Source organism: Colobus angolensis, unplaced genomic scaffold (assembly GCF_000951035.1).
Source record: "Colobus angolensis palliatus isolate OR3802 unplaced genomic scaffold, Cang.pa_1.0 Scaffold255, whole genome shotgun sequence".
Lineage (NCBI taxonomy): Eukaryota > Metazoa > Chordata > Mammalia > Primates > Cercopithecidae > Colobus > Colobus angolensis.
This window is the reverse complement of record NW_012115766.1, coordinates 2674345-2701466: the sequence shown is the minus strand read 5'-3', so window position 1 is coordinate 2701466 and position 27122 is coordinate 2674345. Positions and strand designations below refer to the sequence as shown.

The 27122-nt window shown below is 42.5% G+C and overlaps 1 protein-coding gene across 1 annotated transcript in view; it reads left to right on the top strand.

Moving 5' to 3' along the window:
- Window positions 1-27122, top strand: part of B3GALTL (beta 1,3-galactosyltransferase-like) — a 120703-nt gene that overhangs the window by 12755 nt on the left and 80826 nt on the right. Inside the window, exons 3-6 of the mRNA XM_011946940.1 lie at window positions 2125-2218; window positions 2336-2385; window positions 10469-10508; window positions 16869-16978. Of these exons, the coding sequence (XP_011802330.1) occupies window positions 2125-2218; window positions 2336-2385; window positions 10469-10508; window positions 16869-16978 (294 nt within the window). The remainder of the gene's footprint in view (window positions 1-2124; window positions 2219-2335; window positions 2386-10468; window positions 10509-16868; window positions 16979-27122) is intronic.

Sequence of the window (27122 nt, the reverse complement as noted above, 5' to 3'; positions counted from 1 at the left end):
GAGATGGATTTTTGAATCAAAGTCATGAATTAGTTTGATCACATTTTTTGTATCTTGCAAGTTCTCAGAATCTTCTATTTTCTGGAATTCTGTGGTGCTTAGATGTGTTAACATGTTGCAACCTCCCTGTATGATATTCTTTAAGTAATTCTGTTTTTGATATCTTCTGCAGGGTTTTAAATGTGCATATTAGCTTAGAAGTAAATAAAATAAAACCAACAAGTTAAGTACTCAGAGGCAGAATTTAAATGGCTTTGCAATTAAATCTCTCCTTTCTTCTTAGAACTTGAAGTAACAATTGGGCTTTGTTTTTCGTGTGTGTGTGTGTGTGTGTGTGTGTGTGTGTGTGTGTGTGTGTGTGTGTGTGTATAAAGTGAGAAAATGCATTAGACCCTGTTGAAAATAAAGGTGAGAGGCACTAAGCTTCTTTGTTCTACTGGGTTGGCGCTGCCTAGTATAGGGAGCAGACAGTCCTTCTGTGGTGTGACCCAGGGTCCCGCATAGTGAAGACTTTCACTCATTCGTTTATTAAGTACATATTTATTGAGTTCCTTCTGTGTGCTAGCTGTGCTTTTGGCGTGGAGGCAAACAGTAGATAAAACTGTATTCCTGGTGGGGTAGTAGGCCAGGCCTGTAATCCTAGCACTTTGGGGTGCCGTGGTGGGCAGATTGCTTGAGCCCAGAAATTTGAGGCCAGCCTGAGTAAAATATTGAAACCTTGTCTCCACAAAAAACACAAAAATTAGCTGGGCATGGTGGCACATGCCTGTAGTCCCAGCTACTCGGGAGGCTGAGGTGAAAGGATCACTTGAGCCCAGGAATGAAGGTTGCAGTGAGCTGAGATTGTGCCATTGCAGTCTAGCTTGGGCAACAGAGTGAGACCCTGTCTCAAAAAACAAAAGTAAAACAAACTCCCCCACCCCGGCCAAAACCCAGTATAACTGTATTCCTGCCCTTGTGGAGCTTATAATCAGCTGACATGTAAGACAAGTAATAAATAAATATATATGTCAGTTGGTGATAAGTGCTCTGGAGAAGAGTAAAGCAGATTGAAGTGGATAAGGAGGGTGTGGAATTGGGGATTTATTATTTTATGTGAGGTGGTCTCAGGGAGGCCTTGTGTAATGTCTACTGTTATCTAAATTGTTCACATAGAGGTTCATATGGCTTAGATTTCAGTTTCACCCTGCCTTTTGAAATGTCATTCTGGAAATGGAAACGATGAAACCATGTTAGTCATTTGCTTCTTAGTGTGAAGATGTTTTAGATTCTTTCTTTTGAGCAAATGTTAATGCAATATTTGAGGCAATGGATGTCTGGGGGTGGGGATGGGGAGGAATTAGAAGGGATCCAAATGGGTGAAGTGGTCTCCTGCTTCTGAGTAGGGTCTCCTCTGCCACCAAGGAGCCCCTCTGCTGACACTCCTTGTACATTATTGTTCCCTGGTGTCACTTCTCCCACTCTTTTAGTACATCATTGCCCTATGGCACTGCCTTTTACTCCTGTGAGTGCCAATTGGAGAAAGTGAACTCTGCAATGCTTTCCTCTTAGCTGTTGAGGAGAAATGTACTGTAAAATGAAGGGTACTATTTTTTGTTCTGTTAAGCTTCCTGTTTGGCTTGTCATTTTGCTTTATATTTTCAGAGTGTTACTGTCATGTTGTTGTTATTATTTTTAATGCAGAGCCTAAATGTGGCTCTAGGGATATCTTTGTCTATTATGGCTCTGACTCAAAACATTCGTTCATTCTAAATGGAGAGTGATTTTAATTCCCCTCACTCTCCCAGCCCCATTCCTTTAGTAGGGTTCTGTTAGGGTTTAGTAGGTTCTATGCTTGCTGGTAGCAGTATCTGCATCACACTTCTAACCTTGCAGCCCTTAGGAAAAAACTTGCTCTAAATTTAGCTCTGTTGCCTGCCAGGCTCTGGCAGTGATTTTGAGGGTGAGAATTTGTACTTCTTCCTCCTGGATTCTCAGGAATTCCCCTTTGCTTAAGAAGGCACCAGACTTAAGGTTTCTAAGAAGTAGTATTTTGTACACATCTATTTTATGGTTTATGTCTATAGACACAAATGGCATACACAGATTGAATTTGTCTGATGTACTATTTCTTTTGCTTGGTAGCCGAAGCGTGTTGGCTTCGTGTTGATGAATAATTTTAGGTCTGAGATGAAGAAAGCCAGTAATAACAAGTTTGCAGCAATGCAGCTGCTTAAAAGTGAGCAAAATATGTCTTGTTAAAGTATCTTTTTTTTTATTATAAGCAAAACTGTTGGATATAAGAATTAACCTGAATTGCTAATTCTAATGTAAAAATGTTTCTTTTTTTTTCCAGCTTTTGGTTTGGCTTCTGAAGATACAAAGAAAGAGGTCAAGCAGTCTCAGGTACTAATCCCAATGATCAAACCTTTTCCTCCCAAGATTCGTTTGTATTTTCCCTAATGGGAACTGTAATCATTTCATTCTTCAATTGTTATCATTTTTATTGTTATACGAATTCATATAATGTTGGTAAACACATTTTGAATCCCTAACGCAACCTATAGATAGACTTGCTTTTTAAAAATCCTTTAATATTTAAGGCTTATCAACTTAGTTTTAAAGTTATTTTGAGAAAAAAGGTGTTTTGACATAGAGTTGTACATTTTAATAGTCTTGCATGGATGCCATAGTTTTCCCCAGTCTTACCAAATACCGTTTTTTATTTCTTTTTTTTTTGCAACCGAGTTTCTGTCGCCCAGGCTGGAGTGCAGTGGCATGATCTCAGATCACTGCAACCTCTACCTCCTGGGTTCAAGTTATTCTCCTGCCTCAGCCTCCCCAGTAGCTGGGAATACAGGAGTGCGCCACCATGCCCAGCTAATTTTTGCATTTTTAGTAGACAGAGGGTTTCATCATGTTGCCCAGGCTGATCTCAAATTCCTGACCTCAGGTGATCCACCCACCTCAGCCTCCCAAAGTGCTGGGATTACAGGCATGAGCGACTGCACCTAGCCCAGACTTACCAAATATCTTAACCTTGGGTTTAATTATCTCAGTCTGTGAAAGGATTTTACTATGTCACAGAAACCTGATTAGTCTCACCTTGAAGGTGGCAATGTGTGAGAGGGTGTGCTGGGGGCTGGGTGGGAGACCCCAAAGGTGACTCTACTACCAGACAGTCAGAACCAGAAAGCTAGGCCAGGGGACTCGCAGAGAGCAGGCAGTGCTTATCCCAGTCTTAGAGCTGCTGTGTTTTAATCATTGGTTGTAGTCAGGGAACAGCTCTAAATGGTTATTAGTTGGGCTTTGCACTAGATCAGTTTAGCACGTAAAAAAGAAAAACAGTAGTTTAAAATGTCAGTTGTTTTTGTCATATTAGTTAAAGCTCAGTTGACTCTATTTTTTACCCCACAATTGGTGTAAATGCGTTTTTTTAATAGTATGTTTATTTTATCAACAGAGTATTTTAACTGTACTATGAGATTCTTACACAGGGGAAATGATAATACTAATTGCTTACGATTTTAAGACCTTTTATGATTAATAAAGCATGTCACACATATAATTTAATTGTCTCAATGATCCTGTTATTTGTTAAAGCAAATATTCCCATTTACAACAGAGAAAACTTAGCTTCAGAGAAATTACCTGATTTGACCAAGGTCACATGATTTTTTTTTTTTCTTTTCAACTTTTGTTTTAAGTCAAGGGGTACATGTGCAGGTTTGTTACAGGGGTAGATTGCATGTCACAGGGGTTTGATGGATAGATTATTTTGTCACCTAGGTAAGAAGCATAGTACCTGATAGGTAGTTTTTGGATCCTTGCTCTCCTCCCAGCCTCCACTCTCAAATAGACCCCAGTGTCTATTGTTCCCTTATTTGTGTCCATGTGTACACTGTTTAGCTTCCACTTACAAGTGAGAACTTGTGGTTTTTCGTTTTCTGTTTCTGCATTAATTGGGTTAGGCTAATGGCCTCCAGCTCCATGTTGCTGCAAAGTCCATGTTCTCATTCTTTTTTATGGCTGTGTAGTATTCCATGGTGTATCCATACCACATTTTCTGTATCCAGTCTACTGCTGATGGGCGTCTAGGTTGATTCCATGTCTTTGCTGTTGTGAATAGTCTGTGATGAACATACATGTGCATGTGTCTTTATGGCAGAACAATTTATATTCCTTTGGGTATATACCCAGTAATGAAATTGCTGAGTTGAATGGTAGTTTTATTTTATGTTCTTTGAAAAATCTCTTTCCACAGTGGCTGAACTAATTTACATTCCCACCAACCGCAAGTGTTCCTTTTCTCTGCAACCTTGCCAGGATGTGCATTTTTTGGCTTTTTTGGCTTTTATTTTTATTTTTTGGCTTTTTGATATTAATAGCCATTCTGATTAGTGTGAGATGGTATTTTATGTGGTTTTGATTTACATTTCCCTAATGATTAGTGATGCTGAGCATTTTTTTTTTCATATGCTTATTGGCTGCATGTATGTCGTCTTTTGAAAAGTGTCTGTTCATGTCCTTTGCCCGTGGGGTTGTTTTTTGCTTGTTGATTAGCTTACATTCCTTATAGATTCTGGATATTAGGCCTTTGTCAGATGCATAGTTTGCAAATATTTCCTTGCATTCTGTCGGTTGTCTGTTTACTCTGTTGATAATTTATTTTGCTGTGGAGAAGCTCTTTCATTTGATTAGGCCCCACTGGTCAAATTTTGTTTTTCTTGCAGTTGCTTTTGTAGTCTTCCTCATGAAGTCTTTGCACAGGCCAATGTCTACATAGTATTTCCTATGTTTTCTTGTAGGGTTTTTATAGTTTTAGGTTTTATATTTAAGTCTTTAATTCATCTTGGGTTGATTTTTGTGTGTGGTGTAAGGAAGGGGTCCAGTGTCAATCTTCTGTATATGGCTAGCCAATTATCCCAGCACCATTTATTGAATAGTGAGTCCTTTCTTCATTGCTTGTTTTTGTCAAAGATCAGATAGTCGTAGGTGTGTGGCTTTATTTCTGGGTTCTCAAACCTGTTCCATTGGTCTATGTGTCTGTTTCTGTAGCAGTACCATGCTTTTTGGTTACTGTAGCCTTGAAGTATAGTTTGAAGTTAGGTAATAGGATGCTTCCAGCTTTGTTTCTTTGGCTTAGGATTGCTTTGGCTACTTGGGCTCTTTTTGGTTCCAAATGAATTTTAGAATTTTTTTTCTAATTCTGTGAAGAATGTCATTGGTAGTTTGATAGAAATAACATTGAATTTGTAAATTGCTTTGGGAAATATGGCCATTTTAACAATATTTATTCTTCCTATTCATGAACAAGAAATGTTTTTCCATTTTTTTTTGTCTCTGATTTTTTTCAGCAGTGTTTTGTAATGCTCATAGAGATCTTTTACTTCCCTGGTTAGCTGTATTCCTAGGTGTTTTATTCTTTTTTGTGGCTGCTTATTTTTTTTTTTTTTTTTTGGATGGGAGTCTCATTCTATCACCCAGGCTGGCATGCAGTGGCCTGATCTCAACTCACTACAACCTCTGCCTCCCAGGTTCAAGCAATTCTCCTGCCTCAGCCTCCCGAGTAGCTGGGATTATAGGCACCTGCCACCACGTCTGACTAATTTTGTATTTTTAGTAGAGATGGGGTTTCACTATGTTGCCCACGCTGGTCTCGAACTCCTGACCTCAAGTGATCCACCTGCCTCAGCCTCTCTCAAAGTGCTGGGATTACAGGTGTGAGCCACCGTGCCTGTCCTTTTTGTGGCTATTGTGAATGGGATTGCTTTCTTGATTTGCTGTCAGCATGGATGTTATTTGTGTATGGAAATGCTACTGCTTTTTGTGCATTGATTTTGTATCCTGAAACTTTACTGAAGTTTATTAGATCTTTTCTAGGTATAGTATCTTACTGTCTGTGAAGAGAGATAGTTTGACTTCCTCTCTTCCTGTTTGGATGCCTTTTATTTCTTTATCTTGTCTGATTGCTCTGGCTAGACTTCAAATACTATATTGAATAGGAGTGGTGAGAGTGGGCATCCTTGTCTTGTTCCTGTTCTCAAGGGGAAAGCTTCCAGCTTTTGCCCATTCTGTACGATGTTGGCTATGGGTCTGTCATAGACGGCTTTTATTATTTTGAGGTATGTACCTTTGATGCCTAATTTGTTGAGAGTTTTTAACATGAAAGGATGCTGAATTTTATCAAAAGCCTTTTTTTTTGCATCTATTCAGATGATCATGTGGTTTATGAAAAAGCCCCAGTAGATTCATAGCCAAATTCTACCAGATGTGTGAAGAGCTGCTTCCAATCCTACTGAAACTCTTCCAAAAAATAGAGGAAGAAGGACTGCTCCCTAACTCATTCTGTGAGGCTAGTATCATTCTGATACCAAAACCTGGCAGAGACACAACAAAAAAAGAAAACGTCCAGTATCCCTGATGAACATAGTTGCAAAAATCTTCAACAAAAATGCTAGCAAACCAAATTTAGCAGCACATCAAAAGCTAATCCACCACAGTTAAGTAGGCTTTATTCCTAGGAGGCAAGGTTGGTTCAACATATGCAAATCAATAAATGTGATTCATCACCTAAACACGTGATTATTAACAAGTAAAGTTAGAATCCAAATTTTCTGAATCCTTGAATATTTCTCACTTTACTGTTTTATATTACACAGCCCTATGCATTATGATGTGTGTATTTGGCAATAATGAGGATCATTTGTGACACATTTAAAGTGCTACCTAGTCCTGTGGTAGCACTCAAAGTGACTTTGAGTCCTGAATGACAGGCATAAGGTTAACACCGGTCGTGAGAACCAAAGTGTTGAAGTTCTTTGTTCTGTGTGTTTTTTTTTTTTTTTTTTGAGACAGAGTCTTGCTCTGTTGCCCAGGCTGGAGTGCAGTGGCGCGATCTTGGCTCAGTGCAAGCTCCACCTCCCGGTTTCACGCCATTCTCCCGCCTCAGCCTCTTGAGTAGCTGGGACTACAGGCGCCCACCATCACGCCCGGCTAATTTTTTTTTTTAAGTAGAGATGGGATTTCATCGTGTTGGCCAGAATGTTCTCCATCTCCTGACCTCATGATCTGCCTGCCTCGGCGTCCCAAAGTGCTGGGATTACAGGCATGAGCCACCACGCCTGGCCCAAAGTGTTGAAGTTCATGTCTTCTCCACCACTAGCCTGCTGTGGGACTTAGTGAACCTCGCTGTGCTCAGCCTCCTCATCTGTAAGATGGGGTAGTAGGACCTACCTCACAGGGCTGTTTTGAAGATTAAGTGTGCCTGTTTACAGCTTAGAACAATGCCAGGTCCTGTTCACATGTTACCTGATAAGACAACAACAAATCCCATAAGCAGCCTTTTAAGAGGTTGCATAAGCCATCTTTCCTACCTGAACAAATCAAAGTAAAGAGGAACTGCTTTTGTCCGTTACATTTCTGTTGTAGAGGTAGTTGACTTCACATGAAGTAGTTGATGATAATGATGAAAAAAGGGTAGGTGCCAATAATTATTGAGCATTTGCTTTGTGCAGACCCTGTGCTCAGCATTTTACTGTCTTGTTCAACCTACAACACAATCTTGTGAAGTGGGTCTTGTGATTATTATTCCTATTCTGGTTGAAACAGGCCTGAGATAGTTAGTGGTACAGGCAGAATTAGAGCCCAGGGCCCACTGAGTGTAATCATGAACACATCTGATTATTTTATTCAGAGTCTCTAGGGCACTGGTGGGAGATTCCATTTTATTCCTGGTCCCTTTAAAATATTCCATATCAAATTCTTTGAGGATGTCTTATCTTCTTGTAATGAAGGATTTATAAACTAAGCATTACATGTATGGATTGCAAGTGTTCAAATCTATTGTGACTTGAAACATAAAACCTGTGTCAAAGGGTGACTTTAATATGCGTTTTCCTGACTAGCATAGGAGCTGTCTGTGGGGTAGAGATTAATAGCAAATCTCTTTTGTATCTGAATAGCAATTCAGTTGACTTATAACACCTTGACAGTGAGCACATTTTGACTGATATTGATAGCGTAAGAAACATGTGGCAGCAGAAATAATAAAACAAACCCTGTGTTTCCTTCATCTTAGGAAGAACTAAGTCTTTTCACAAGGGAAGCTGGAGACAGAATTTTAATTGTTCTGTTAATTTAGTCTAATTTTCTTTCTCACAGGGGAAATTAGTCAAGACCATTTTGGTTCCATCTCAATTCACCTAATTCAACTGTTTCTTGCGTATTTTATTTTTACAGTTTACAGATTGAACCACTTGAAATGGCTAATCATTTCCTAGCTGTTGTGTCAGTCAGCAGAGCTGCTGTGCTTAATAGCAAAGAGAAGGATGTATCATTTTCGTTGCTTTTCTTTGATTTCACAAAGATAGCTATCTGATGGAAAGTTCATTTGGTTTCGCAGCTTCAGTTGCTCAGTCTAGAACTGTAGCATTCTGGGTATTTCTCATCTTCTAACTTGTTGATAAAGGTGACTTTTGCTTTCTATATTATTTTTTAGCTCACTCTTAAAATCTGTTCACATCTAATGATGTGTATTTTCTAAAGCATGCCTCCCGAGGAAGGCTGGGCAGGCGTTACCATGGTGGTGTGAGGAAGAGCACTGGGACCGAGTTAGGAGACCTGGGTTGTAATTCTGGTTCTGTGGCCAGAATGACTGGTGGACCTTGGGAAAATGATTTGTCTTTTCTGAGCCTCTGTTGTCTCATTTGCAAAAGGGGAGTGCTGGGTTGAATCATCTCCAGTGCTGTTTTTAGATCTAACAATTCCATTTTTCTAGGAGCCTCAGCTGGCAGCCAAAGCTGTGGCATCCAGAAGGCAGCTTGGCCTGGGGCAGGTGGTGGGTTGCCAGTGGAGCCAAATGGAGCTGAGGCTGGCCCCTTCCCTGAGGGCAGGTTGTCTTCCTGGTCAACAGTGGCGTTTAGAGTAAGTCTGCACATGTTGACTTACGGTGATAGCCTGGCTTTGGTTCAGTGCATTCAGCGACCTGGATTGAGCTTGCCAGTCTTTTAAAGTAATTTCTTCCAGGTCTACGTGTTTTATCAGGATTAAGTTAGGTGTCACTTGATCCATCCTGAGAGTTAACAAATCAGCATGTAACTATAGGTTCTCCTCTACTCAGTGGCATTTCTAGTCTCGAGACAAAGATAATTTCAGAATATGCCACTAAAGGTAGTCGCTCCCCTGTGTTTAGCTTTCTCCTCCCTGAGTGTTGTCATGGTCCCTTTGATATTCTTAGAGGATGCATCTCTGTGGATACATCTCTTGGCTTTTAAGCTGCTCCCAATTTTGTTGGTAAGGGCTCACGACCACATTTCTTGTTGCAGTCTGTAAAGAAAATTGGAGGATATTTGCCACCGTCCAATTGTCATAATTATAGCATATGGCTGTTGAAAGCAGGAAAGGGCAATTAGGGAGAAAATTCCTTCTTAGTCTGCAGAGAAGACAATGAAAATTGCAGATTTAGCTGCTGACGCTTTGCACTTTGCCAGAGAAATCTTTTGAGAGTTCCTCCCTTGATTTACACAGAGTCGAGGTCAGGTATTTCTCTGCCCACATCCAGATTTCTATGTCTGGAGCTCTCCAGCTCTTACGGTGCCCCTTCTGTGCTCCTGAATTTTTTTTTTTTTTTTTTTTTGAGATGAAGTCTAGCTCTGTCCTCCAGGCTGGAGTGCAGTGGCACAATCTCAGCTCACTGCAACCTCCGCCTCCTGGGTTCAAGCGATTCTCCTGACTCAGCCTCCTGAGTAACTGGGACTGCAGGCGCCCGCCATCATCCCCGGCTAATTTTTGTATTTTTAGTAGAGACGGGGTTTCACTGTATTGACCAGGCTGGTCTCGAACTCCTGACTTGCAATCCACCTGCCTCAGCCCCCCAAAGTGCTGGGGTTACAGGCATGAGCCATTGCACCCGGCATCTGTGCTCCTGAATTCTAGTGACTGCCATGGGCTGGCCTCCGAGGCCCTGTGCAGGCCCCTTGGACTACTCCTCAGGTAGGAGAGAACATTGTGGTAACATTCTGGAAGACAGTATGTCTGCACCCAAAAGATGATGAAGTGCGGTAATTAGTGGAACTCATCTCCATGAGGAGCACCCTGCCAGAATGGAGACTATCCTCTGATATGTTCATAATGCTTTATGGTTTACAGGGCTTTAAAAATGAACCCTCCTGAGAATATCATGAACCAGTTAGGCATTCACTGCATCTTATACAGTAGGAAAGAGCTTCAGCTCAATCGACTTGCCCAAGATCGCATGAGAAGGGCACAGCCCAACCTAAGAGGTCTGTCATGATACAGAAGTACATCATTGCCCTGTGGTCCCTTAGGTTTCGGTCTCATTTCTTTAGGGAAGTATTTCCAAGCCCCCCTTTTTGAAATCTTCCTCCCATGTACCGATACACACCATGCACCATGCATGTTTACTCAGTGTATTGCTGGCTTCATTATGTACCGAGATTCATCTTTTTCTCTTTCATTTAAAATACAGGATTTGGAGAAAAGTGGTATATCAAGGAAAAATGACCTAGGTAAGTAATGATTTTTTTAACCTAAGAGTGTGTACTCAGGTGTATTTTGTATGAATTATATTTCCATGAAGTGATTCTTTTTCTGATTTTATTTATGGGGTAGATATTGTTGTCCAAATAGTCTGTCTTTGGCCCAGCCTAACGTTTGTTCTCCTGAAGATGTGGGGCAAACACTTCTCAGATGGACATGTTGGCATGTGGGGGACTTCTGTTTACTCAGTGAGATGTGTTGGATTTAATTCCCTCTGTCGTCATCCGTTGAGTTTCTGGTAAGGATAAAGCCCCATGCCTGGTGCGCTCTGGGGGGGAATGCAGAGAGGAAGGAGACGTGGTCTCTGTTATTAAGGACCCACACAGTATGGGAGAAAAGGACAAACCTGGTGTTCACGCATGCCCTCCGGGAGTGGGCTCTCCACTCACTGGCCTGCAGACACCTCCATGCCTTTCAGGAGTCAGTTCACCAGTCACGTCTGCCAGACTCGTCCCAAGCATCCTGGCCTGGAAGCTGTAAGCCCTTCCTTTGTAAGGCATTATACTTCTATCATAGCCCATTCCTTATTTATACTCCTTTTGAAACACCCACCCCGCCATATATTGTAAATATCTTCAGGAATGTGACCATGGGTTAGACTTAAAAAAAAAAAAATTCATCGGAAGCATGCCCAGTGTGTAAGGCCACACCTCTGTGTGTAGGGGTGAGTCTGTCCCTGAAGGGTATGAACGTTGTCAGTGTGTTTCCTCCCAGGGTAGGAAGAATGACCCAAGTCTGGAACTCAGTGAGCCAGGACCTGGACACCAGAAGCGGTGGAACCTCACAAGAGGCCCATGATGTCAGGGGGTGTGCGGTCCGTGGGAGAAGTTTCCCTGCAGACACAGGTGGTTGGCTCATCTCTAGTTTCATGATGAATAAGCCTGAGTTCCAGGAAACAGGAATGGAATAATATACTCTTCTTGCTTCCTCTCCACTACTTTCCGTGGAGACCTGGAAGGCGAGCTCTAGATAAGAGGGAAAAGGATAAAGGAAAGTGTTCCTTTCCAGGCCTTCTCTTCCTGGGCCTGGGTTCTGAGGGGTACAGAAGTGCAGGAGAGCCTGCCCTGCCCCCTGGTGGAAGTGGGAGGATGACCTGTTTTGGGGAGGCGTATCTAGGGCCCACAGGGGGCTGTGTTAGGGTCTGTGGGGTCTGAGAGCAGCTGTATTTAAGGAACCATGTCAATTTGTTGCTTTTTCTTCTCTGTATTACCACACCCTGTATGGTTTAGCCACACCTTTCCATGTGGAGATTTTCTTTCCTGCTACCAACTCTGGTGGGTTTGAACATTTATTTGTAGTTTGTGGGAGCAGATGAGTCTCTGGTTATTAAATGAATTAATGATGCAAGTCTGGAACATGGGCTTGAAACTACAAAGGGGAAGTTACCTTGGACAAGTAAATTTATATTCTTGCAATTGCACATGGCAAGTCGAGCGAAACCTGACTTGGTATCAGTTCATCTGAAAAAGACCCAGGGGCTTCTTTGTCACAAGCTTTGTGTGAGCCTAGAAGACCAGGAGGCTACTAAAGATCCTGTGCAGTGGCAGCGACAACAGTAGATTCAGGGCACCGAGAGCGTGGCTCACAGTCAGAGCTGGGAGATCGCCTCCACGCACGGGACGCTGTTTCTCCTCCTGCTTGCTGCCTGATGGATAGATTGACTAGCGTATGATTATCCTCACCAAGTAAACATAATTGGAGTGGCGCTTTGTGCATGTGTGTTTTCGGGTGTGTGTGTATGCATGCATATTTATCCCTCAGCTTTAAATCCTAAGGCTGCTTGTTACTCAGCTTTTATCAGAAGAACATAATATTGGTTTCTCATCAGAAAAACACCAGCGTGACGAAACCCATTTTTCTAGGTAGTTTCTGACCAGGAAGATGAGCACTTTACAGTAGAGTGCTTTGCCCATGGTAGGTGCTCAGCAACTGAAGACATGGAGAGCATTTGGTTTCTTTGGGCTTTCAGAGAAAAATCATTGCTCTCCAGCATCCATTTTCTATTCTGACTATCTCTCTGCCCTGCTGCCTTTCCTGAGCACTCTCTGCCACTCACCATTGGCTTTGGCATCGCGTTGGCCCTTTAGGTATCCTTGACTAATTTCTTTATCTTCCCCTTCTAGCCTGTCGCTCTGATTATTGTTGTCAGGCACTTAGCGTGCGGCCCATTTCTTGCCCATTCCTGGAGGAGAAACAGTGACGATCTGTTTTGAGTTGTGACAGTGTTTGCCGAAGGCAAATTGCAGTGAGTTTAAAGAAGGGCAGCCAAGATGATAAGAAAATCGTGGAATTGTCTTATTTAGCTCTGTCGACTGGGCAGCAGGAGCTTAAGAGTCAGGTGGTTGGATGGCATACACAGAGAAGACAGCTACCAAGATAAGCTCTGGGATCTGGACTCAGCCAGAATGTGATTCAGTGAAGGGATGGCTTAGGCTGTATGTCAGAAAATATTTCTTGGTACTGGTGTGAAGAATGCAGCAATTTAAACACATAAGCTGTTTTCAGCACCCAACTGTACAAACTGTACTAACCTAGTTCTTTTCTGGATTGGGTTGGGGCTAACATGTCTGAACTTCCGGCATTCATTATGATCAGGGTTACAGGAGCTCCCGTCCCCTTTAGCCTTCTCCTCCATAATACCCCCCTTGCATCCTGTTCCTTGGCCATATCTAACCGTTAGTATTTTCCGGCCCTAAATTTGATTCTCTGTCCCAAACTTTCACCACTCCCTCTGTGGGGAGGGTCTTCCCACACCTTTTTTTCCCCATCTTTGGGACAGTGTCCTCCTTTCCTCCTTTGGGAAGGCCCCACTGCCTGGGACCCCATTTCACTCCTGAGGCCCTTCCCTCATTTGAAAGTATTAATCTAGAGCCCAAGCCTCTCAGCATGGTATATAAATCCCTCGTGATTTGACTTAACGGATCTGCCTTCCTTTCTAACTTTATCACCTACTGTACCCTGCCCCGCTCCTTTTCTCGGAAATGCCTGACAGACATGGTCGTTCCCTCAGGGATACTGCAGAGGTATCACAGGCTGTGGGCTCTGTGGTGATCGCACTGATCTGCTACCCTGTGTGTGTGTGTCTGCTGCTTTTTAAAGGAAACTCAGGACATACCTCCTCCCGGAAGCTCACCTTGCACTCGTCCCCGGTCCTCTGGGCTCCAGTGTCCTGTGCTCAGTTAGCTCTGGCTTTCCTCTTACTGCTTTGTGTTACAATGGCCTGCCTCTGAACGAGGCTCCGACACTCCAGGGCTGCAACTGGGCTCACTCATTCTTGTATCACAGAGCTCTACACTGAGGAGGTACTCAGAAGATGTTTGCTGAATGAATGAATGAAGCGTGCATGATTGAAGTATAGGAAAAAGGGAGAGGCCAGCATGATTTCTTAGTAGCTGTGTTGAAAAGAGGACAAATACAACTGACAGGACATGACCTAGGTATGTATGGGAAGAATTTGCTTTTTAATCTTCTTGCAAATCCTCTTCCCTGCATGGAAGTGCTGTTGTCTTTATGAGAAGACAGTGGGAGCTTTGCTGAGCTCGTAGAAGTGGCAGGAGTTGGTTACTGTGATGAATGGTGAGTGCAGGATTAAACTTCTTTTTCTTTTTTTAGAGATGTAGTCTTGCTACGTTGCTGAGGCTGACATCAAACTCCTGGGCCCAAGCAATCCTTCCACTTCAGCTTCCCAAGTAGCTGAGAGTTCAGGTCCTTGCCACCATGCCCAGCTAGGATTAACCTTTTGATAGAGAAATCTGCTCTTTAAAAAATGTATTATGAAATGATTTGAACATGTAAGAAGTTATAAAGAGAATAATATAATGAACATTCATGTATTATATGTTCATTCGATTAAGAAATAAAACATCACCTAGATTAAGAAATTAAATACCATTAACACAGCTGAAACCTTTTAACCATTATCCTGATATAGTATTTATCATACTCATGTAATCTTTTATACCTTCACATGCTGTGTGTATATGTTTGGTATATATACATCTTAATATATTTATGTTTATATTGTTGCAAACTATTGATTTGTATATTCTTTTGCAGCTTGCTTTTTTAGCATTATAACTGTGGGATTTATCTGCCTTATCCATCTGGATTAATACATGTAGTACTGATTTTTATTGCTGCATAGTATTCCAGTTAATATATCTTGTTAGTGGATATTTTCATTGCTTCCCGTTTTTTTTGTTTTACACGGTGCCACTGTTAACACTTTTGTCATATATCCTTGTACACACATCTGAGTTTCTCAAGGATGATTAATAAGAGTGGAATTTCTGGATCATTGGGAATGTGCACCTTTTTTATTAAATTTTAGAAAAATTACACTCTGAGGCTTATTTACTCCATTCTTAACAAGAAGACATCTTTATAACTCCTCTTTAGATGTGTCAGTTTATATTAATGTTTCAGATGTAGTACATCCAAGATAAGAATTCAGTTGAAACTGAAGACACCTGTTTAAGTCTTACCCATGTGTCCAACATATAAAGCTGAGAAGCTGGTTTAAAATAGAGACAGGTATATGGAATGTTCCTATTTATATAAGCTCCTAAAGGAAAGGAATTAGGTCATATTCAGTAGGCTGTGCAGCATTTCCTTTTACATATTTCATTGAGTTTTAACCAAAGAGCATTTTAGATTATTTTTAGAATCTAGATGGCTACACTGTGGAACTATCTGTTGTGTGAGTATTTGAGCAAGTGAAGAAATGAATGGAGCTATAGAATAGAACATAAGAACCATCAAATATAATGGAATAAAATTAAAATCAAATGAGGGTCTCTGAGCTGAGGTGTTAAAGAGAAAGATTCTTGGTGGGGGAGAGCTTCCTTCCCAGCTCTCCCAAGGAACCAACCAATTTAATATATTTACGTTTATATTGTTGCGACCTATTGATTTTTATAGTTACTATATATTATATATTTATATATATATATATTATATAGTTAGTACAAGCAACAACCCCACATGGCTTCGCTGCCTATCTGGCCGAATGCTACAATTGATGTGGCACCTTCCTCTGCCAGCATTCCTGTCTGGTGGCAGGGTGCTGACACAGTCACTGTCTTATCCATTTCTTTGTTATAGGCTCAGAACCTGGGGAGGCCTAATGTGTTTCTCTGGGGTGCAGCCTTGCTACCGCCGTTGGCAAGCCCTCTCATGGTCTTTGTGGGCAGGACATACTCGGGTTTCCTTCCTGCTCGCCGTTGTAAAAAGCTGGCTGCCTTCAGGTGCATCTGTAGCAGGCTGGCGAATGCTGCCAGCGTGCGGTGTTGTAGATGGTCTTTATGCAGACTTGGTGCTAAAGCCCTGTTGCTGAGGAATTGCTGTGGCTGGTTTCCTGGAAATAACACCTAATCCTGGCTAGGGGCCCTATGAGGTAGGGTAGGGATTATTGAGTTACTTATTTGCAAACCCTTGTGAACTCTTGGGAGATGGGCAGTTACTGTTGAGTGTCACCTTAAAGTGCCATGCAGAACATTCTTGAAGTAGTGTAGTAGTGAGCTAGGACTACATAACAAAGTACCACAAAACGTGGCTTAGTACAAGCAAGATAAATGTATTGTCTCACAGTACTGGAGGTTAGAAGTCTGACATCAAGGTGTGGGCAGAGTTGGTTCCTTTGGAGAGCTGGGAAGGAAGGATCTGTTCCAGGCCTCACTCTTTGGCTTGTAGATGGCCATTTTCTCTGTGTGTCTCCTCATACCATCTTCCTTCTGTGTGTGTCGTTTATGTGTCCAAATTTCTCCTTTTTCTAAGGAGACTGGTTAGATTGGATTAAGGCTCACTCTGATGACCTCGCTTTAACTTGATTACCTCTGTAAAGACCCAATTCTAAATGAAGTCACATTCTGAAGTATTGGGGGTTAGGACTTAAAAAAATATGAACTTTGGAGGACATGTTTCAACTCATAACAGGTAGCAGCACGGTGTAGGATTGTGTGGGAATTGTTAAAAAGCTACTTGTGAACGTTAGATTTTCAGCTACTAGGAAGATTAGCGTTCTAGATGTTTTCACACATTTGCAGTCATTCTTTCTGACAGATGCAGGAGCACATTCTCAGTTTGGTGCCATAGACTGGGTCCGGTACAGTCAGCTTATTTGCTTGCTAACTTGTAGGAAGGAAGTTTGGCAAACAGTTTAAAAAGAGGGAAAATTTTGTCTCTAGAATTATGTACATACTGATTTTTTTCCCCTTAAGAATTTATTGCCTAAAGGTTTGCCTTGTAACTATTTTTTCACTTGTTTTCAAGTTTGTTTTAATAATTGTGTAAAAAGAAATGCCTGAAAACTAAATTTTTTTTTGTTCTAGACTTAAAAGAAATTGTATTCGTCATCCAGAGTCAAAGTAATTCTTTTCATGCAAAGAGAGCAGAACAGTTAAAAAAAAGCATCTTAAAGCAGTCTGCAGATCTTACACAGGTACGTAGCAATGGCTGGGGGGTCTGCCAGTTACATATTTCTTGATTACCTTGATGTTTTCCAAAACACTGGATCTGTGGAGAATCAGTTTTTATTTAGACGAGAGTAACTCCTCTGGCTCATTTTGCTTATTTAATATTGAGTATTTGTTGTTGAAAATATTTTGGTTAACTGGGCGTGGTGGCTCACGCCTGTAATCCCAGCACTGTGGGAGGCCAAGGTGGGTGGATCCCTTGACGTCAGGCGTTCGAGACCAGCCTGGCCAACATGGCGAAACCCCGTCTCTACAAAAAATACGAAAATTAGCAAGGCACGGTGTTGCGTGCCTGTAATCCCAGCTACTCAGGAGGCTGAGGCAGAAGAATCACTTGAACCCAGGAGACAGAGGTTGCAGTGAGCCATGATACAACACTGCACTCTAGCCTGGGTGACAGAGTGGTACTCTGTCTCAAAAAAAAGAAAGAAAATGTTTTGGTTAATTCCTAATGCACAAATTATCATATTCTGAATTATTTGTGTGTGTGTGTGTGCGTGTATATATATATAAATTTAAGAGAACTATATAATTGTGTGGGGCAACTGTGGATTTGTCACGAAGTATGATAAAAGCAAGTAGAAGAAATAACTTTTTAAAGGCAAGGCTTAAAATAGAGATAATTAACGTTCAAAATTTTGGTAACAAGTTCTAAGGCAATTTTCATGTTGGAATAACATTTTCATTAATCTTAGTGCAGTGCTTCCTCTATGAGTCTGTTAATCTGCTTTTTTAATTGGATGTCATTAATTTAACTTTTGATTTGATTTATAATATAATATTCCAGATGGATTATGGAGAGAAAAATCTACTCATGTAGGTACATTTTAATAACATTTAAAATAGGCATGAACAGATATAAAGCTGCTCTGAATAATGCTGGAGGTTTGGAGGGAGGATCTACCTTATGCTGCCCTATAGGTCCTTTCCTCCTTTAGCTAAGTAAGTCCATCAGGACCTCTGCACCATGTTGTGATGGCCTTCAAGACCGAAGTGCTCGCCTGTAGATAAATGCTTTCCCTTTGTTCTCCCAGGAAGGAACTCTTTGACAAGAGACATATGTGCGTGACAGATTGCTTTCTTTCTCTTCATGGGTACTGGAAAATAAAGGGTCAGAAATGTCAGTGGAAACATAAACAGCCTTAACAGTATTCAAGGCAAGGAACTGCTGGGAATAGGGTTTATTATGCTTAATCTCTAAATGCTTTATATATAAACTATATCGAACTGTCCTGTGTCCCTGCGAGGCCAGGTTCTCTGGGCTGCTCTGCTTGAAACATCATGCTTTCTCAAGGGAGAGGAAAGTAATATATGCTATAGATAGATTGTTTTTCAGTAGTCAGAGATAAGAGCAGCTTGATAAGTTAAAAATTTTTCTTTTTTGGCTGGGCATGGTGGCTCATGGCTATGATCCCAGCACTTTGGGAGGCCGAGGTGGGTGGATCATGGGTCGAGAGATCGAGACCATCCTGGCCAACATGGTGAAACCCTGTCTCTACTAGAAATATAAAAATTAGCTGAGTGTGGTGGTGTGCGCCTGTAGTCCCAGCTACTCAGGAGACTGAGGCAGGAGAATCACTTGAACCCAGGAAACAGAGGTTGCAGTGAACTGAGATAGCACCACTGCACCTCCAGCCTGTTGACAGAGCAAGATTCTGTCTCAAAAAACAAAAAATTTTTTTTTTCTTTTTTTTGGAAGTCTAACTTTTGGAGATTTTCTCCTACTAAACCTTCACGGATTGTATTAGAGAGGCAGACATGCAGCAACCTTGGCTGGCCGGCCTCTTCCATCTGCTCTGCTGGAGGCACTAGTGGGATAGCCAAGTGCAGGCTGCTGCAGGGAGGAGGAGGAGCCGGAAGCCCAGCTAATCCATCCCTCAGGTGGGTCCAGGGAAGCTCTAACTGGATTTTGCTCAGTCAGACCTTGGCAATTACCCCAAACTGTGTGATCAGTGATGACATCAGAACCACAGTTAGGCATCCCTTGTTCATATGAGTTAAGAGCACACTTTTCCCTATGTCACCTGCATGTGCTGCTGCTCCCAGCAATACCTTTCGTTTTGCAGATACAGATTTGTGTTTTTTAGATTATGTATCTTCCCCAGTAGTCCTTGACACTGATATGGATAGCGACGCCCCTTGCCATCCAAGCCTAGTTGATTGCATATGCCCCTATACTTCCTCTACTGTTCATCTACTCTTATTTTATTTTTGGCCAATTTTATTTCTGTGCAAATGGATATTCATTGCTAGCTCTTTACCTGTCTTTCCACTTCTGTTCTTCTGGGAAGTGTAGTTTTCAGAGCACCTTCGAGCAGGGCAGTGTTCCTGGGATTTGGTTTACAGCAGGGATAAGGCATGTGGGTATGTTTTGGTGGGAAGCAATAGAAATTATAAAGTATTCCTTCTTCTCCTCCTCCCCTTAGGAAAAATGAGAGTTGGCAGGGTGCTGCTGGGGGCTGGGTATGCTTGCTTCTTTGAGAGGCTCTGGGGCTCTGCAAAGGATAGGGCCCAGGTACAAGAGCACTGAGTGCTTAAAACTGACTAAGCTCTGGGGAGGATGGTTAGAGGTTCCTGTGTAAGCTGAACTTGGCAGTTGTATATAGGAATGGAGAATGTGTGTTATAGTTCTCTTTGATGTCTGTCAGGGTTGAGGCAAGATGGTAGGCAGCTGAGCAGGTGTGGATCCAGCAGAGCAGAAGGAACCTCCATTGCTTGTTACCTTGTGCCAAGATAGTTGCACCAGAGCTTATTACCTGAAGTTCCTGTCTCTGGATCCCAGCTTCATCTTCTACCGCTCACCCCCTGGTGCTTTATTTGCCAGTAACTTCAAACTTTATATGGTTCTAGGATGACTTGCCATATTAGTGCATCCTTGCATTGCTATAAAGAAATACTTGAGACTGGGCCATTTATAAAGAAAAGAGGTTCAGTTGGCTCATGGTTCCATAGGCTGTACAGGAAACATGACAGCTTCTGGGGAGGCCTCAGGAAACTTTCAATCATGGCACAAGGTGAAGGGGAAGCAGGCACATCTTATGTGGCTGGAGCAGGAGGGAGAGAGAGGGGAGGTGCTACACACTTTTAAGCAACCACATCTCTCAATAACTCACTCTCCTCATGACAACACCAAGGGGGATGATGTTAAACCATGAGAAACTGTCCCCATGATCCAGTCACCTCCCTCCAGGCCCTGCTTCCAACGTTGGGGATTACAATTCCACATGAGATTTGGGTGGGGACACAGATTCAGACCGTATCACCTGCTATGCCCCTTGGCTTTGTATATTGTAGATCCCATCTTCTTGTCTAGTTTATGTATCCCCATAAAGGTTTTCTGTGCACCATCTTGACCCGCCATGCTAAGCTACTTCTTTTTTGGTTCCACTTTTGTATCTTGGACAAACTTCTATTGTATACTTTTCACTGTGTATTGTTACCTGTCTCTTTTACAAATTTTGAGAGCAGAGAATAGACTATGTTTTCTGAGTTGATTCTTCAGAACCAAGCATTGAATCCTTGAAATTCATGATCTCTTCTTTCCCAGAGTTACTTTCTTCTCTACTGTAATAGAAGCTTCCTTGTACTTCTCCTACATACAGTATGGACCTTCAGCCGTATGTACACAAGCGTGCACACACATGCTGTATTAAATCATAAGTTCTTTGAAGGCAAACACTTCTTTGGATCCTTCCATAACACCTTGAACATGGTAGGTATTCAGCATATGGCAACTGAATTGACTCTAAGAAATTTATCAAATGAAAATGAAAATTTAAGTAACTTATGTATTTTATTCCTATTAACTCTTAAATGGATAATGGCCAACCTCCCTCTTACTAAATATAGTAGCTATTTACTTCTCTCAGTGAAACCACAGAGTTTAGGAATAAGAGTAGAAAAAAAAAATAGGTATGAGCTGGTGCTAGAAAAATATGATCTTATGAATAATTAAATCTTTTGGAGATAATATGAAAAAGAACCAGAAGATACACTTGACTACTTTAACACAGACAACATAACAGTGACTTAAAGAAGATGGAAATCCTTCAGTATTGAAACAAAATTGAAAAAAAAAGAAGATGGAAGATGTGCTTCTCCCCACCCAACAGTCCAGTCGCTGGGGGCCTGGGGAGGCAGCTCTGCTCCAGGTTCCTCTGTCCTGTTACTTGGATGAAGTGTCTTGTCCTGCTTGGTTGAAGCTGACCTACATTCTGCATTCCAGTGTGTGGAGGCCAAGCTGCTTCCTTTTAAGGATTTTGTACCTTGCAATTGTGTATGTTGTGTCCCTTTATGTACCTATGTCCAGGATATATCATGTGGGTTACACCTGGGCTGGGAAGTGTAATGTCTGGTTGGGTGGTCCTGGATTCAGCTAGAACTCAAGGGGTTCTAATCTTTAGATGGGAAAGGGAGCATGGATACAGAGGGACAATCAATGTCTCTGCCAAAGTCAGGATTTTGTTTCCCTATCAAGGACTCACTTAGTCTGCGGAATTTATTTATGAACCTCTCATTCATTCTTTTCCTATTTGAAGACATACTGTGGGCAAAGTACTGGGGATACAAAGATCAACAAGACATAGTCTTGGTACTTGAAGAATGCACAGTCCCAGAGAGGAGAAGGGCCATCAGCAGGCAGTTTTTCTTCTTTTTCTTTTTCTTTTTTTTTTTTTTTTTTTGCTCTGTCACCCAGGCTGGAGTGCAGTGGTGTGATCTCGGCTCACTGCAAGCTCTTCCTCCTGGGTTCACACCATTCTCCTGCCTCAGCCTCCTGAGTAACTGGGACTACAGGCACCCGCTACCATGCCCGGCTAATTTTTTTTTTTTTGTATTTTTAGTAGAGACGGGGTTTCACCGTGTTAGCCAGGATGGTCTCGGTCTCCTGACCTCGTGATCCGCCCACCTCGGCCTCCCAAAGTGCTGGGATTACAGGCATGAGCCACCGCGCCCGGCCAACCAGGCAGTTTTCAAGCAAGGTGGAAGGACAGTGATAGAAGGGTATACGTGGAACACAAAGGAGGGCCCCTACCATGGTGAGGTGGGGCAGGGGAGCTGAGGAGGGAATGTGATGCTCAAGGAGGGATTTCTGAAAGTGCTGAGCCTGGAACTGAGCCTACCTATTAGGCACTAGCTAGGTTGAGGCTGAAGTGGGAGGGGAGGGCTTTCTGGGTAAGGAGGACAGCAGGTAAGGTGGCCAGGTGAGAGGCGGGAGGACAGGTGTGTGCGCCCTAATGCTGTCCTGGGGCCAGCGGATGGGGGGTGGCAGTGTGGGCCACAGGCCTGGAAAGTCAGGAGGGAACATGGTCACATAGAATTATATATCCTCTGGGGAGCCAGACTTTTCTGGGGGCTTTTCTGAGGGCTCTCCTGGTATTCTGAGGTGTATCTCTTTGGTATACAAGGTGGTTAGCATCTCTCATCTCTGGCAATACATGTAGCAGTGACCCTGGTCGCTATTACAATTAAAAGTGCCCCTTGGTTGAGGATCACTGCCAGGGAGTGCCGTTAGGGAGTAGACCTGGTAGAGTTTGTGTTTTAAAACCATCCTCTGGTGGCCTCAGGGAGAATGGCATTAAGAGAGCCAGGACTGGGCGAGGAACCTCATTCTAAGGCCGTGGGACTAGTCTTGGACCATGCTGCTCAGGACGGGTTGCAGACTGCTGTGTGCCTTCCACCACAGCAGTTTGAGAAACCCTGGGCTGGGGACAGGGTCATGGATCTGGCCGGGGGTGGCGTCGGGGTGCTGCAGGGCCAGAATGGTGGGAGATGGACCCAGGCTGGAGAGAATGTCAGGGACGCTCCCAGCTGGGACTCAGATGAGGTGGGGCTGCTGAGTGAGACTGAAGAAAGATTCTCCGGTTTAGAGGGTGATAATGACTTCAGGTGTCATATCTGAAGTGAGGGTGTGAGCAGCTGGAGGCTGGATATTTGTTTTACGCTCAGGAGAAAGATTTGGCCAGAAAATGGTAGATTTGAGAGTCAGCAACATACATAGGTAGTGGCTGGAAGCTTGAAGGTGCTGCTTCCAGGGGAAGCCGTGGGCCCTGGGGGAAGACCAGTGTCCAGGGGCTGGGCAGAGTCAGAGCAGACTGAAGGGCCATACGGAGGGATACAGAGAGGAGGGGCGGTTTGGGATGCTGGGGACCTGAGGACCGGCCCGTCAAATCACCATCAGTAATGCGACATTCTCCGGAGAGACCAGTCTCAGACTGCCTGACTAATCGGGATGGCGGCCTGTGCACTGACCTCAGGATGCATCCCACTCAGTGTGCTTTGTTGTTACTGGCACTGCCGCTGTTATTATTTGTTTTTAATTGTGATTAAAAAAACACATAAAATTTACATCTTAAGTGTACAACTCAGCAGTGTTAAGTGGAATCATGTTGTGCAACAGATCTCCAGAACTTTTTTTTATCTTGTGAAACTAAGATTTGTACCCATTGAACAACATTCAATGCTCCCCATTCCTCCCTCTCCCAGCCCCTGGCTACCACCATTCTATTTGCTGTTTCTGTGAATTTGATTTTTCCAGATCTCTCAAAGAGTGGAGTCATAGGGTATTTGTCCTTGTGTGACTGGCTTCTGTCACTTACTAATGCCTTCCGGGTTTATGACAGACTCTGTGTTGTTGTAGGTAACCTCAGTCCGCTGTGATGGACATTTTAATCTGTAGACACCTATTTCCTCAGATGCTCATTTGGCATTTCATGTATGCATCCCCAAGGTGTACTGTGTCCTTCAGTGTATCTATTCTGCCTTCAGACTCCAGAGGGAGGTGGGACCTGTTCCCTACTTCTCTCTGCATCCCCCATAGCATGTAGTGGATTGCCAGACACACACAGCATTAGAAACTGTATTTCCATTGATTCGTTGTCCTTAGCTTTTGAAGCTTAGGAAATAGCTACATTTCTTTAAAGTATTTGACTTTTTAATGCTTTATTCTCTGCATCTATTTAGCTTTATAACACTTATACTTAATTTTTGTTGTCCTTTATTTGCAGTTTTCTGTTTAGGTAACCTGTTGAGTAGGGGACTTAGATTGCCACTAGGTGGCAACATTGGTTTTACATTTAAAGGCACGTAATTAACCAATATCGTTAAGCAATGCACCCCCCTCACCCCTAGCATTTAATTTCTGTGATAGTAAGTAGAGCCTAAAGGAAGCTTCCCTTTAATTATAAGATAGTCTGTTATTGTGAAATTTTTTGCTTGGATGAAGACAGCTAAGAGCACGGAAGTAGGTATGACAAAACTTTAATTTCCTCACAAGATCTAGAGTGAGCTTTTAGAGCTTAGGTAATTTCATTTTTGGATTAACAAGTCTTTTGGAAGTTGAACTGTCCAGAAAGATTTTAGGGTTTGCAATTATACTTGATTCTGGATCATTTTTTCTTTTCCAGAGTTTTTTTTATGGCACATGTGTGATTAAAAGTTGACTTTATTCCATGAATAGCACTCTAGAAGAGATCCATGAATGGGGCCAAGTGCTGTGGTTCGCGCTTGTAATCCCAGCACCTTGGGAGGCCAAGGCGGGCGGATCACCTGAGGACTGGAGTTCAAGACCAGCCTGGCCAACATGGTGAAACACTGTCTATACAAAAATACAAAAATTAGCTGGTCATGGTGGCAGACTCCTGTAATCCCAGCTACTCTGGAGGCAGAGGCAGGAGAGTTGCTTGGACCCAGGAGGCGGAGCTTGCAGTGACCCGAGATCGTACCACTGCACTCCAGCCTGGGCAACAGAGCGAGACTCCGTCTCAAAAAAAAAAAAAAAAATTCCAAGAACAAGAATGGCTGACAGCTAACATAGGGTCTCTAGACAATACTTAAGAGGCAATGATGAGATAACTTTACCTGGAACTAAATGAAAATAGAGAAATAAGATCAACCTCTGAGAGTTAAATGCTGAAATTCACAAAGCATAGGGAGACAAAATCACTTTAAAGAGGCAGGAGGGCTCCTTAGTTAAAACCTAGGTGGAGGCTGTTTTTTTTTTTTTTTTTTTTTTTTGAGGTGGAGTTTTGCTCCTGTTTCCCAGGCTGTAGTGCAGTGGTGTGATCTCAGCTCACTGCAACCTCTGCCTTCTGGGTTCAAGCGATTCTCATGCCTCAGCCTCCAGAGTAGCTGGAGTTACAGGTGCCTGCTACCTTGCCTGGCTGATTTTTTGTATTTTTAGTAGATACAGGGTTTTACTGTGTTGGCCAGGCTGCTCTCAAACTCCTGACCTCAGCTGACCCACCTGCCTTGGCCTCCCAAAGTGCTGAGATTACAGGTGTGAGCCACCGCACCCCGCCTGCTGGAGGCTGTTTTAAGAAATGGACATGCTCAAGAAAGAACTGGTGACTCTGTCAGCTATGGGAGCTGAGAAGGGGAAAAACTAAGAGGCAGAAGTTGTCGGCGTCCCAGTGCTGTTGTGGGAGCGGGAGCGGGCTGGCTTCTCAAAGGGGCGCCTCAGCAGCTTGGTGTGGCAGGTATGCACTGTGCCTGTAAGGGACCCTCATGTCACCTGGGACCCCAGCTATGAAGCATGAAGGTTGCAATTTTGGTTTCTTCATCAATTTGCCCACCATGAACGTTCGTAAAAGTTGCTTGATGAGGCAGAAGTCAGCAGTAAGTTTTATCATTTGAATATTTATCTGATAGCTCAAAATATATATTCCTCCCACAATACCAGATGTCTAGAACTGCTGTTTAGTCATTACTCTGTCAGGTTGCACTTGACTACAAAGTCTGCCAAAAAATTAAGGTGCAAAAATTTAATGATTTCTGTGATTATGCATCTGTTTCCAGCTATTCTCTTTGCTTAGGCAAGTCATTACCTATGCCTGTTTTACCTCAAGATGCTAAAATGCAGCCTTATTAAAAACACAAACATTTTTCATCATTACAGCATGAATATAAAAAAAAAGAGCCTAAATTAACTTTTTATCTGACATTTAATACTGTACGTGGAGTCGCTAGTAGAAGAGTTAAACTGTTTCCCTTGTTTTCTACAACAAGGGTCATTGTAAGTAGTCATTTCCATCTCCAATTTTGAAGCTTATCATGCAGTTATAATGGTGCTGAAGTTGATAATTATAAGTTCTTTCTAATCGATAACTCAGCTGACTTTATCAGGTTCTGTTCTATGTGCAGAGTATCATTCTAGGCTGCTCTGGCACAAAGGATTAGAAAGGAATTTAGTAGAACTCGTATTCTCGTTTTTATAAGGTAGATGGTAACTATTTCATAGTGTAAATGAGTGTATCATTAAGCAGAAATTCTAAGTACAGAATCAGTGTTTTAAAGGATCTACTCAGTAGGCCAGACGCACCTGTAGTCCCACCTACTCAGGAGGCTGAGGCAGGAGGATTGCTTGAACCTAAGAGTTTGAGATCACCTTGGGCAACATAGCAAGACCCCATCTCAAAAGAAAAAAGAAATTGACTCAACAAGTATTAATTGGGCATCGATGGTTATATTAGTCATTTTTGAATACAGAAAGGCATCTGTAGAAAACACATGGGGGCCTTGAGAATGACGATATGTCTTTGAAGCTGTATAGCAATATGTAAAAAGTTTTCAGTTGACCCTGTGCTAATTGTGCATGTGAAGCCTGAGAGGAGAATGAGGGAAGACTTTTGTGAAATCACGTAGGAAAGACAGGGAAAATTAGCTGGAGGGCATAGGTTTAGAACATAGTTCTGGAAGATGAAGACATGAATTGCCAGAAGGTCTACTTTTGGGATGCCAAGTAGGAACTGGAATTTGTAAGGGAACAGTTTGTGGGATGAGTAAAGTGTGTATTGGGAGTGGAATGTGATCTTTGTAGATTGCAGTGAATGGAAAGGAGGGTTGGTGAGAGTGGGGATGTGGCTGATGACTATGGCTTCCGAAATGCGGATCTGCACATAGAAGAATGCAGAGTTTGAAGAACTGTTTTTTTCCCTGTTTTTTTCTCCCTGTGGAGGGGTAATATGAAGTGATCAAGATTGACTATTTAAAGAGGTATGCAAACAAAAAGCAAAGTGGAGGTGAGGCAAACAGATACCTATAGGGAGAGTTTGTGCAAGGATCTAATAAATCACCTGCTTGAATTTATTTTGTTCAGATGCCTATTACGTGCAC